Source organism: Diabrotica virgifera, chromosome 4 (genome assembly GCF_917563875.1).
Source record: "Diabrotica virgifera virgifera chromosome 4, PGI_DIABVI_V3a".
NCBI classification, from domain to species: domain Eukaryota; kingdom Metazoa; phylum Arthropoda; class Insecta; order Coleoptera; family Chrysomelidae; genus Diabrotica; species Diabrotica virgifera.
The window spans coordinates 217,978,135-217,992,015 of NC_065446.1; the positions used below are offsets into that span (position 1 = coordinate 217,978,135).

General features: G+C 31.8%; 1 protein-coding gene across 1 annotated transcript in view; it reads right to left on the reverse strand.

Moving 5' to 3' along the window:
- Nucleotides 1–13,881, reverse strand: part of LOC126883301 (xaa-Pro aminopeptidase ApepP-like) — a 445,329-nt gene continuing 431,448 nt past the window's right edge. Inside the window, exons 7-10 of the mRNA XM_050648661.1 lie at nt 11,935–12,168; nt 5,846–5,920; nt 5,618–5,790; nt 1–616 (exon numbers count right to left, since the gene is read on the reverse strand). Coding sequence (XP_050504618.1) covers nt 419–616; nt 5,618–5,790; nt 5,846–5,920; nt 11,935–12,168 — 680 coding nt within the window. The 3' untranslated portion in view covers nt 1–418. The remainder of the gene's footprint in view (nt 617–5,617; nt 5,791–5,845; nt 5,921–11,934; nt 12,169–13,881) is intronic.

The following is a 13,881-nucleotide window of genomic DNA, read 5'->3' on the forward strand; positions in this document are numbered from 1 at the left end:
TGAAAGTATATACATTTATTGTAAATGGAATAAGTACAAAAATTACAATAAGAATGAAGTTTATAATTTTATAAATAAAATATTACTATATTTTTAGATTTTTAGTTCTTTTTTAAAAGTAGATAACATCAATGCGTGATAGGTATATCTATCATGTTTACTACAATGTTTTTCCAGTGGCTATATTAACTCTCTACAGAACAATTAAACAATATTAACTTTAGAATAAATAATTAAAAAATGTGTTTTAGCTTTATCCAGTGTTTATTATTTATAATAATGTTTGTCAAAAAATTCACCACTATACTAGGTATTCATATGTGCATAGTAGAATCGATTTAAGAGACCTTTGTAAAATAGTTTTTATTTGATAAAATTCAGAAATTTCACTATAATAAAAAATGCGACTGTTAAATTTCTAAAAGTAATATTTTATTACAAAAACTATATTTAATAAAATCAGGTACGGAGTGCTATGTAAGTAAGTCGAGTGGTTTTCTGGAATATATTGAGTCTTTTCCATCATCCAGTAGAAGCCATCCATTCTGTTCTGCTTTTTAAGTTCTTCTCCAACCAAGTGACGAACCTGCTCATTGTATTGATTTAGCCACTTTATCTACAAAAACATATTTACAGACATATTTAGAAACATAAAAGAACAATATTTAGAGTTTTAACGAACTTATTTGGGTTGTTTTTTGAAATACTTTGCTAAAGTTGTTCAAGATTTTGCTCAGAACTTACTTCAACTACCCTACAATTTACAATTAAAATTCTATAAGAGCTAATGAATCAAAGGATAAGTTTAGCAGAAGAACAACAGGGTTTCCGTACTGGAAGATTGTGTACAAATGCAATATTCGCCATAAACCAATTACTGAGAAATCATTAGAGTATAACAGACCAGCATTTCTATGTCTGATTGACTTAACATTTGACAGAGTAAGACTCAAATATGTAATCCATCTTCTGTATAATAGAGATACGCATTAGGCGATACGCATTACGCGAGGGACAAATTGTAAGCAAAATTTGTTATATACCTAATGTTATTAAAATAAATCAATACCTTTTGAAAAAAACTCATACAGAAGTAAAAAACTTCGAGATGTATTCTGGTATAAAATCGTTTATTTAAAAACTATCTAAAATGTCATGGATTGCAAAACGTTTTCGTTCTATTACAGAACATCTTTAGTGCATTCTGCCGAGTAGTTTGAAACTAGCACACTGTATATAGTGGTAACCCCATAATATATGGTTTACATAATATAATTTGGTAAAATTTTATGACTACAAGTCGATGTTGATAGATATAATGGAACACATGCTAAAAGGGCACCATGTTTCCCTGCTCGAAGATGCTAGGTACTTGCCAATTCAATGGGTACAGACCAACACAAAAAGTAAAATATTTGATCTTTAATATCTCAAAAAGTATTGATTTATTTTTAATTTATTTATTTATTTATTAATAACATTATATAACAAATTTTGCTTAGAATTTGTCTCTCTCTTGATTTGTGGGGTTATTTTTAATAAAGTAATTTTCACCCCCGAGAAGGGGTGACATATACTCTTGGCTAAGTTGTTATTGTTAATTTTCTTTCTTGACGTATCCTCTATCCGCTCACCAATTTTCGTGAAAATGAATGGAGATTTACCGAAATCGAAGGTCATAGTTGATTTTTACCTTCAGTGACTGCACTATAGAAAGAAAATGGCAATTTAATAATTAAGATGCGTATATTTTGCGAGCTCATAAATTATTAAACGATATCTAGTCGCCAAATAATTAATTTAAATTATTTTACGTACAACTCTCTCTTAAGCCGGGAATATGGGATGGTTTTCTTGCGAAGGGGTTGTAGCTCAATAATCGAAAGGCGCGTGATTTAAGAGTTTATTCTTAGAATATAAGCTATACGAATTAAACTACTATTAACTTTTTGAAGTTATACTTCTTTACCGGCGATAGAGGGTAAATTTTTATATGGGAAAACCTAGCGATCGGGTGCATGCGCATTATAACTTTGTTCTGATTGGATGTTCAAATGACATGTCAAAAATTATTCAATATGGTGGCTGTGGCACAGCTGTAGTTAGATTATTTATGGTTGTTGCGTTTTAAAATTTGTGTGAAAAGAAACAACAAACAAAAGTTAGTTAATAGTTATACTGCCTTTTTAAATAGTTTTCATATACCTATATTTTTGGACTTTTGAGCTATTTTGGACAAGAAAAACTCATTCTAATTTGGTAAGTAGTTTTTATTATAATCATATTGTAATTATACATTTGGATTAGGTTGAAATACATACATTTATTTTCTCAAGAATGCGGATTTTAGAGAGAAATCCCAAATTAGGTTCGATTTTTATTTTTAAATTATGATTTTTTGGCGTAGATTTATTTATCTAGTAGGTATGTAATGCTTTGATTTACATACTTAATTTGATTACCAACAAAAGTTCTACCAATCTTCATCTAATATATTGTTTTCTTACTGTTTTGTTATATTTTTATATTTTCTTCCACAAAAAACTACATAATTTAATTTTCAAAACAACTGTCAAACAGTAAAACGTTCAGTTACCGTATTTTTCCATATGATAAATAATGTGGGATTGGACGAGTGAGTCTACGCTTCGGTTACAAGTCAAAGCGGCACGAAATTCAAGGATTCAATTCCCGATGCAAGTTTTATTTTTTTATTTTTTTATGCATGTTATGATTGTAAGTATATTTGTTATATAATTTTTTTTTCAGAAAATGCGTATTTAAAATTTTTGCCAACAATTATTATCGTTCAGAAATCATTTTTTCTTTGTGGCATTTTTCAATGTGTTTGTGTGCGTTTTATTCTTTTATTTTTTTAAATTTTTGGTATTGTCTTAAAAATCACATAATATGTAGTAGAAGTATAACTTCTTACGTGCGTACAAAGTACACACACATTCTTGTTTGTAAAAACTTACAGTTTTTCAGTGATTTACGAAAAACCGCTTCAAAACATGCATTTTTTTCACGAATAATTAAAATTTTTGGTCTTTAATAACTTAAAAAGTATTGACTTATTTTAATAACTTTATTTAATAAATTTTGCTCTTAATTTGTTCTTTTATTGATTTGTGCAGTTATTTTTTATAAAATAATTTTCACCCCCGGGAAGGGGCGGTATCCACCCTCAGGGTAAAGGCGCAAGGTGGTACCATGTCACCTTTGTTGCTTGACGTATTCTCTAACCACTGACCAATTTTCGTGAAAATCGATTAAGGTTCACCGAAATTGAAGGTAATCGTTGATTTTTACCTTCAGTGACTGCACTATACAAAATAAATTGCAATTTACTGATCTAAATGCTCGTAATTTGGAAGCTTATAAATTATTAAATGATATGTAGTCGCCAAATAATTAATTTAATGCATTTTAAGTACAACTTTCTCTTAAGCCGGAAAGATAGGGTGGTTTTCTTGCGAAGGGGTTGTAGCTCAATAATCGAAATGCACGTGATTTAATAGTTTATTCTAAGAGTATATAAGCTATAGGAATTATATCCGCAATACGATATATTTTAAGTTTTCTCAGCATTTTTCTCTTAAGTTAAATCAATTAAAGGGTTGTTTGGGGGTGAAGGGGATGAGCTCAAAAATCGAAACTATTTAATTTCAAGAGCTCATAAATAGCTCGTAATTCTGCCGCAAAAACCCATTCAATATTTCTATTTTTAAGTAGTGGGGGGGGGGCTCAGGCCCCCCATTAAAGTATTAAATTCCTGCTCAGTGGAACGAGCTCAAAATTTTTAGTTTGCGGAATATGAAAGCTCATAAATAGCTCATAAATCAGGGCTATTTGTTTTTTAATTTTTGGAAGTGGGGGGCAGCCCAACACGGGTTTTTGATTTCTTATTTGGTAGTGTATTTCGTGAGATATTAGACAGTTTCTATAATTTTACCTATGGTATCAGGATAAATCGTTTTTCCCAATTATAGCGCCATCTATCCACAGATCGAAAAAATGTCTTGAATACAAGTTGCCTACTTTTACGTAACAACTCCAAATTTGCAAGAAAAACTGGGGGTTTCCATTTAAGATTTTAAAGTTACCCCCACCCCACCTCCAGGGGGTGTACTGAGGAATCGTGTTTGGTGTCATTGGATAGATTATTGAAAATGATTGAACACGTATTTTTCAGTTTTTTGATCCGATGTTTAGTTCGCGAAATATTCTACCGTTCCGCTACTTTTGGGACACCCTATATTTCACGATATCGAAAATTGTTATTAAGAAAAGTTGTTTGTAATTAAAAATTATGTTATAATTTGCATTTACACTCTTCTAATTGAAAAAAAAAATGAAAATTTTCCTCAAATTACGGATACCCAATATCATTTTTATTTAAGATAACTCCGTTATTATTAATTTTGCGAAAAAAAGTTATTCTTTTTAAAAATGTCTTAATAGTCATAAAACTAAGAAGCAATTATAAGAAATCAATTTTTTTCAATTCTATACGAGGTATGTCAAAAATATGAATTTCGCTCAAAAGTAAAATACCTTTATAGTTCACAATATTTCAAATAGAAAGATGCCATTGCATATTGAACGTAGTTTTTAATTCTGAACAACTTTTTATAATAACAAATTTCAATATTGTGAAAAATAAAGGTGCTTTACTCTTCAGCGAAATTCATATCTTTTGACATACCTCGTATATAATTGACAAAATTTAATATGTTAAAATTTTATCTTGGTTACTAGACTATGCAAAACTTTTTATAAAGAATAACTTTTTTTCGTAAAATGAATACTAACGGAGCTATCATAAATAAAAATGATGTTGGGTTTCCGAGATATGAGGAAAATTTTCAAAAAAAATTTTAAGTAAATAGTTTCAAGTAAAATCAAAATTTCAAGTAAAATTTCAAGTAAAATCAAAAGTAAAATACCTTTATAGTTCACAATATTTCAAATAGAAACATGACATTGCATATTGAAACATAGTTTTAATTCTGAACAACTTTTTATAATAACAAATTTCAATATTGTGAAAAATAAAGGTACTTTACTATTCAGCGAAATTCATATTTTTTGACATACCTCGTATATAATTGACAAAATTTAATATGTTAGAATTTTATCTTGGTTACTAGACTATGCAAAACTTTTTATAGAGAATAACTGTTTTTCGTAAAATGAATACTAACGGAGGGAATCATAAATAAAAATGATGTTGGGTGTCCAAGATGAGGAAAATTTTCCAAAAAAATTTTTTTTTTTGAAAAGAAATGCAAAGTGCAAAGTGCAAGCAGATTATAACATAATTTTTAATTACAAACAACTTTTCTTAATGACAATTTTTGATATTGTGAAATATAAAGGCACTTTACTCTTGAGTAAAATTAATATTTTTTGACATATCTCGTATACCGTTGATAAAATTTGATATCTGATGATTGCGTCTTAGGTTTTACACTATGAAGAGCACTTTATAAAAAATAACTTTTTTTCGTAAAATTGATATTAAAAAAGTTTCCCATATGGTTCCAAGTTACGCAGACACACTGTATACATATATTTTAAATTTTCTGCTGTCCAATTACTTTGTTATAATTACCTGATGGATTGACAATAAGTGACGTTTTATCAAATTAGGTTCAAAAGGAACATAAGTTATTGTCCTAAAGCCATAATATGATTGCGTACTATGCCTTAACCATGGTTTTTCTACAACCTGCAGTACATTTCCTAATCTTACACCAAATACGCCTTCTTTGTAGTAACCGGGAGCTAAAAAAGAAAGTGATTAAATACTTTATACCCAGTAAGTTTTTTTTTAAATTACCGTTCGATAGAAAATATCCTGGTTTGAACACTTGTTGAGCGCTCACTTCCGAATTAAAATGTACTTTAATTGGTGCTGTAAAAAATAAAAATGATATCAGTGATACAGAATAATAAACCATCAAGTCGTTAATTGAAAAAAAAAACAATTGAATATAATAGACCACTAATGGCTCTAAAACTCTTGTTGATTTTGAAAAATCCTTTGATATGGTCAAACAAAGCGAAATGCTACATTCTCCAACACAGTGTAGTGTTACGTCAGCCCGCTACTGATCTCCATTCTAAAGGCGAAGCTACCTGCCTATCTAGAAATTATGCGAATAATACGTGTCCAGCGTTCGATGACCTACCGTCTAGAAAATTCGATTTGTTTTCAATAGCAGTATCGAAAGTTCTACCAAAATCTGGGAGCTAAGCAAAAGCATATATAAATGTTAAATCAAATGGTAGAGGGTTAGTTTAAAGGCGCATTTAAAACAAAGCGAACACGAACGAACGAACGAATTCGTTCGTTAACTTTATTGTATTTGTACAGCGAATCGAGCACGACCGAACGAATTCGTTCGCATTCGCACATGTTCCAACCGATGTCGGTAAGTGAGCGAATCATCAAAGGATATCGTTGTTCAATGTGGACAGTGGATAGACGGTAGCGAACGAATTCGTTTAGAAGTACTGATTTAATTTATTTACAAACATTAGTTTGAGAGGGTTGTTTATTGTGTAGTTGTGAAAACATAATTTTGCAATATGAAATATGCCTATGAAATCCAAAATCGAAGCTATATAAAATAATAAACAGAAAAACTGATGCTTGTTTTAACATTTCTATAGGAATGGGTTGTGATGTCTCTGAACTAAAAAAATGAATTAGCTTCTGGCATCATTTAGACGAGAAAGACAAAAAGAGGGTTCGAAGTGGTTTGCTTTTAAAAGCCTAATGTTTTTATTGGATAAATTTCAACCCAGAAACACTAATGAATTAACCAAACAGCGGCGGCTCGTGGGTCAATCTTCAGGGGGGTCATTTTGGTTTGAAAACTTCAAACTGTTGATTTTTTAAAGTATTTAAAAGATCTTTTAGCATTTATATTTTAGATAAAAAATACAGACTTAGATAAAACTCAATACTATTTACCCTAGTTTTCCGAAAATTAAATTTGTCTTTTTTTAGAGTAAATCTTTTAAAAAATATAGGAAAAATGGTATGAACAGGTTATTGACTGATATATAGATAGGAATATTTATAGTATAATAAATTGTAAATTTATTAAAACGAAACTTACTTTAAATATTTTTATATTTTAAGTCAATTCTTCTATCCTTTAGTTCTGCAAAATAGTCTATGACCTTCTCATTGAAATTTGGAATGCTCTTGACAAGCGTTTTCTCGATGCTCAGCATAGACAAGGCACTAAGTCTAGGTTGTCCCATCGTATTACGCAGGAATGTTTTTACTCTTTTTAAAGTAGAAAAACATCTCTCACTTTCCACGGTTGTCATAGGGAGTGTGCACAAAATATTTAATAACTTCACTGCTTCAGAAAATGTTTCAGACAAATTCATGTTAATAAAAAGCTGAAGTATGGCTACTGCACCAGCACTATTGCGAAAATCCTCACGACAATATAAGACTTCAAGTTCCGATTTTAGTTTGGAAATATTCACTGTGGGATAATTAGCCGTCACCATTTTTAAAATATTTTGCGGAAAGTTGGTAGTGTATGCTTCAAATTTCTCTATGTAGAATAACTGTGAAATCATGAGATGATCATTGAAACTAAACCTGTGATTTATTTCAGATATAATAATATCACAAATTTCAAGTGCAGTTCGTCGCTTTGGATCCTCTGCAGTAGTTTTTCTTTTTTTTGCTGTTGATGTGCTTGGTACTTCTGATTCCAAAATAGTATTTCTAATTATTTGGATATTGTTGTTAAAAGACAGGATACAATTTTTGACAGATATAACATCAATGTCTCGCATTTGCAATTGTTTAAACAATATATCAACATGGGGCATTATTTTATGGAAAAAATTTAACCAAAATAAAAAATGCTCATCTTCCAAATGTCTTTTTAAACCAGTTGCTTGATTTATATTGTTACCATCTTGCTCCTCATCAATAATTTCCTCTAAGCAAGATTTTAAATCATCTTTATAAGTGTATACAATTTCAACACATTTTGTATTGAAAGCCCATCGAGTAGGCGCAGCTTTAGGTAGCCTTACTTTAACCACTCTATCCAGAACCATCGTACGTTTTGGAGATCGGCCGAAAAAGGACGAAAATCCGTGTAAATTTGCAAAAAATATTTTTATCGGTTTGTGTTGACTCGCCGCTTTTTGGAGGATAAGATTAAATTGATGGGCATAGCAGTGAATGAAGTGTGCATTTGGGTATATTTCTTTAATTTTTGTTTGTACTCCTCCCAGTTTACCGCTCATGACTGATGCACCATCGTAACTTTGGGCAATCAATTTTTCAGGTGCTTCATTAATTTTTAATAATTGAAGTTCTTCCAATATTACATTAGTTAAATGTTGTGCTGTAGTACCTAGGGGGTTAACAAATTTCCAAAATCTTTCATGTACAATACCAGTTAATACATATCGCAATATGATAATCATCTGCGTTTTATTGGAGCTGTCTGTGGTCTCATCTACTTGAATGGCCACAAAATTTGTCTGGCCAATCTCCTTCATGATATGAGTATGCACAATGGCTAACATTGATTCTAAAATATCGTTCTGAATTGTTTTCGATGTTCCTTTAAATACTGTACTTTTTTCAATGTGTTCTTTAAACATTAAATCCAGTTCAGAAACAAAATCGATAAGGCCCAGAAAAATTCCACGATTATTGGAGCTGTCACTTTCGTCATGACCGCGCAATGCAATTTCGAAAACTCCACAAAATTTTACACAGTCGATTAGTTTGTTTAAAATATACCTATTTTTAGATACCAATTCATTAAAGTCATGCACAGATTTACGATATACACTATCAAGTTGCTGTCTTATGTTAACACGTCCTAAACTTGCGTAACTCATTGATGAATTTATATGAGTAGTTGAAGAGGCATGTTTTGTAATTTTCACTTTTAAATGCTTAATGTCAGTTACTCCATTTTTCGCCCATACAGCGTCATTCGAAAACAGTAAACACGGATAGCAAAAAAATGCATTTCTCACACTGCAGCCACAAATCCAATCACACAAATTGTACATTGATTCTTTAAAATATCTTTGAATGTCCTTACCCCTATCCTTTGTTGTTTGTTTTAAATTCATGTTTGGTTTTGGTCGACCACTTTCTTTTTTCTCAAGCCGCCGTTCATAATTTAGTGTTCCAGCAGATTTTAAGGCAATTATTTCGTCAACAACACTCATCTTGTTTTTGTTACAATCACAAAAAAATCCAACAAAACAAAATAAATTACGCAAATACGCCGCGATCGATATAGACCTGCCGTGAAGTGCGGTCAGCAGACGGTAACTAACTAAACGTGAGGCCGTCGACTCTACTAGAGGTATACGACGGAAAGGTCACTCCCACTCTCGCCCACGAAATTGCTATCTGCCGTCTCTTTTCTATTTTACATGCATTTGTCCATAAGCCATAAGAACTGTATATAGACAATTTAAAATACGGCCCAGCCACGGGCTTGTGTATAGCGCGAGGCGCGACGTTATTATATCTATTATATTTGTTTTGCCAATGCAGACTGCTGAGAGAGAATTTTATATTTCAGAGTGAAGTTTTAGATAAAAGATATTTTTAATAAAATTGGTATTTTTATGAGATTATTTTAGGGGGGTCATTGACCAATTGACCCTAAGGAGGAGCCGCGCTTGTAACCAAATCAAATTAATTGCTAAAATTAATTAAAAGCAAATTTATTTTGATACACCAATTTTACAATTTATTATTTGAACATAATATAGTCATAATATCAAGAGCAAGTAACTTTTTCGAGGAAGAATTTTAAGAAAGCTGGTTCTTTATTATGTTATTTTCTAAGCTCCCTCAAACAGCGTATAATACCTGCTACCTGCTATTTTTGTAAGCTATTATTGTATTAAATTTTACCCAGCAAGAAACACGAAAATAAACTTAAACACAATGTGTGACTGGCACTGGCCCATCTTAAAAACATCTGCGGGCAATATGCACTCCCGATCATCAACGAATGCGAACGTTCGCTTCAATGTAAATGGCCCTACTTTGTAGCGAACGAATGACCAAGCGAACACCTACGAATTCGTTCCTTCGTTCGTTCGTTCGTGCGCCTTAAGATATAAATTTGTAGTGTCCAGTAATAAAATATTTTAAATTAAATAATTTTGATTTTAGTGTTACTGTGAAAACTGCAAATTAAAGACTTAAGAGTAAACAGTAGCGATCAACAGGTAGCAACAAAATATAACTTCGGGAGATAGTATCATAAACTTTGGCAACAGTGGTAATCTTTGACATTATCTAAGATTAATATTTTGACAATATCATTGTCGCGCTAAATGGAAGTAATAGAAAACGATTTTATTATTAATAAGTAGATATTTATAAAAATAAACCAAAATGGGTGAAAATTTTATGTTAAAATAGGTATTTAGAAAGGTATTTGCATGAAATATCTAATAATAAAACAATAATAAATAATCATTTTTTGTTGTGAAGCGAAACAAATTTCGATTTTCGCATAATTTTGGCACGGTTTTTAATGGACTTTTTCTTGGAAGGTTTCACTTTATTTTTCGTTTGATTTACTTTTTCCATTTTGTTAAACTATTGATAATATTTTTAGAACAATAAATCCTCCTAAAACTTTATATACTCGCATTAGAATTCAAAATATTTTTACGTAAAATATACTTACCTACCTACATATAACTAAAAGTCACAATGAACAACAATCTATTCTTTCAAAGAGACCAACAACTTTCAAAGAGGTAAACAACAACAACAAATATATAATAAATTAACTATCAATAAACACTACTTTCCTATGAAACAACAAAAACGAATTCTTAATTTAACACCCTACTGCACTGAACAGATATCGATAAAGATGACAGAACAGATTAGAGAAAATGTGACGCAGGTTTGTCAAAATGTCAGTGTTAATTCTCTATGTTGCCTAATTAGTTATTTAGTTATAATATGTTCGATTTCTTGTTAGAAATAAAAAATTTTAGTAGTTCCAAGATTACACAAAATCTAGGCATGGGATAAAAAAGTTTATTTGAAGAAAGTTCATTTTTTTTTCTTCTTAATGGCGGTACAGGCTCCTTTTTTCAATATTTTATTAAGTTATAGAGTAATTTACACGTACTAACATATTTCTGAAATTGGGCTCTGTACCGCCATTCTTTATTATATTACGAATATGTGTGCCAAATATCTCGACAAAATATTCAAAATTAGAGCCGCAATCTTGGAACGCGTTTGTTGCTATCTGTTGATCGCTACTGTAGCCTCTTAATAAATTAAAAATAAAATTATTGCAATAGAATAAATACATTGATACATAATATCCCACATCAAATATATCTATAAGCACGCTGCATCTTGTGTAAGACTTGTTGAGGATACCTTTCGCATTGAAAGAGGCTTTCGGCAAGGAGACAACATGTCTCCTAAATTGTTTACAACGTAGAATACGTATGTAAACATAATTTTGGAACGAGAAAGACATCAACGTAGACAAAAAAATTTTTAAATACCTAATCTTAAATATGGAGATGACATCGTTCTCATTGCGGACAGCAATGAACAGGCGCAGATAATACTCCATGAGCTCCATACTGCGACAAAAAGAATGAGTCAAAATAAATTTTTCAAAAACACAATTTAAGAACACAGCAAAAATATTTCAGTTGAAGACAAGATCATCGTGCCAGTTGACTCCTATAGTTTGGACCATGAAATCAGAATAAGTCGAGACAACCAAACAATCGGGCTTAAGGGAAGAAAACCTAGCTTGGACTGTATTTGGGAAGATTAAGGATATTTTTAGATAAAAGGTTCGAATGTGTCTGAAAAGTAAGATATGTGTGTAGCAGTAAATACATTTTTATACTTACATTCATGCACTCCCAAAAATGATCCAATACCATGTCCAGTCTCATGGAGATAGTCCAAACCAGCTTCCCAAAGTGAGGCTCGAGCCATGGCGTCCGCTACTGCCATCTTCATATTACTTGGAAAAGTAAGGGTTGATAGTTGCATAAGACCGATGAGTACTCTTGTATAAGCGTCCTGCATTTGGTCAGTTGGTTCACCGAAATGAAGCGTTCGGGTGACCTCAGTAGTACCCCCTGAAAATTATTTTACGTTCTATATTAAGTATATATCCTTGTTCCAGAATTTTTCAACTCAGCCGACAAAAGATTTCTTACAGGTGGCGACTATAACGTTCAACAGACTTACTAGGGATCCAGATCCAGATCCAGATAACTAACATCGAAAGGAAGACAACTATATATGGTAATGAAAAGCAACAATCTTAGATATATATCACCAGGTGCGGATTTAAGGCATTGGGGGGCCCCTGGGCAGAATTAGTGTGGGGCCCTACCAACTACCACTAAAAAATTGTTGTTATAACTATGGTATGCAGCAACTACAGGGTTTTCCCTTTTAAAAATTAAAAAAAAATTAATCTAATTTCATATATATTTTTAAATAATAAAAAATACAAGAATTGTATCTTGTGACAGTAAAATATTAAAAATAAACATAATAACATGTATGGTTAAAGTCCGGGTACTTTTCGAGATTTTTTAATTAAAAATTCCTTGATTATGTCGGGCATGTCTAGTTGCTTTAAGACGGGGTCCGGACAAATAATCTCCGGACAAATAATCCCGGCCAAAAAATTCCCACAAATTATCCCTGGACAAAAAATCCCCGGACAAAAAATCCCCACAAAAAAATCCCGGACAAATAATCCCCACAAATTCTTTTGGACAAAATATCCGAACAAAAAATCCCGGACAAAAAATCCCCAAGAAATATTTGCTGCCTAATAGTTATCTAAAAGTTTTCCCGAAATTTTAACAAATTTAGAATTCCAATTCCATGCTGAAAACTTCAAATTTTACATGACAAAGAGTGTGAGTTTTTTCAAAAAGTGTGAAAGATATGGGGAATGAGCTAAGGCCCCGTTTTTATGTCAGGCGCTTAACGCTGGTTTTGATAACGCACGATTACAACTACAGTAAAACCTGTGTTAACGGCCACCTGTCAAAACCGGCCACCTGAACTAGCCGGCCAGTTTCAAAGTTCCCCAAACCAAAATTTGTGGACTACAAAACCTGGTATTAGCGGCCACCTTTTTATATCGGCCAATAGTTCTGTCATTTTTAGTGACCGTTGTTGACAGGTTTTACTGTACATACATTTTACTGAAGACCGTTCACATGTTGTAATGGCGCGTTATCAAAATGCGCGTTAAGCGCCTGTCATGAAAACGGGGCCTTAGCTCATTCCCCATATTTTCCACGATTTTTGAAAAAACTCACACTTTTTTGTCATGTATAAACAAATAAAGTTAACAAAAATATAACACAAATAAAGTGTTCAGCATGGAGTTGGAATTCGAAATTTGTAAAAATTGCAAATATTTCTTGGGGATTTTTTGTCCGGAATTTTTTGTGGGGATATTTTGTCCAAAAAAATTTGTGGGGATTATTTGTCCGGGATTTTTGGTGGGGATTTTTTGTCCGGGGATTATTTGTCCGGGGATTTTTGTCCGGGGATTTTTGTCCAGGGATAATTTGTGGGGATTTTTGTCCGGGATTATTTGTCCGGGGATTATTTGTCCTAGCTTCTTTAAGACACCGTGTTCAATGCTCGTTATAGAGAGAAGATTCAAACGCTCCTGGCCCATCCTAGACGGAAGCCGATTTCTAATTAACTTAAATTTTGAGAATGATCTTGCTCCAATGCAATTAGTTAGCATAAGAACTAAAATATAAACGACGAGTACCTCAACGTTTTCGCATCTTTCACATTTTTTTCTTTAGCAG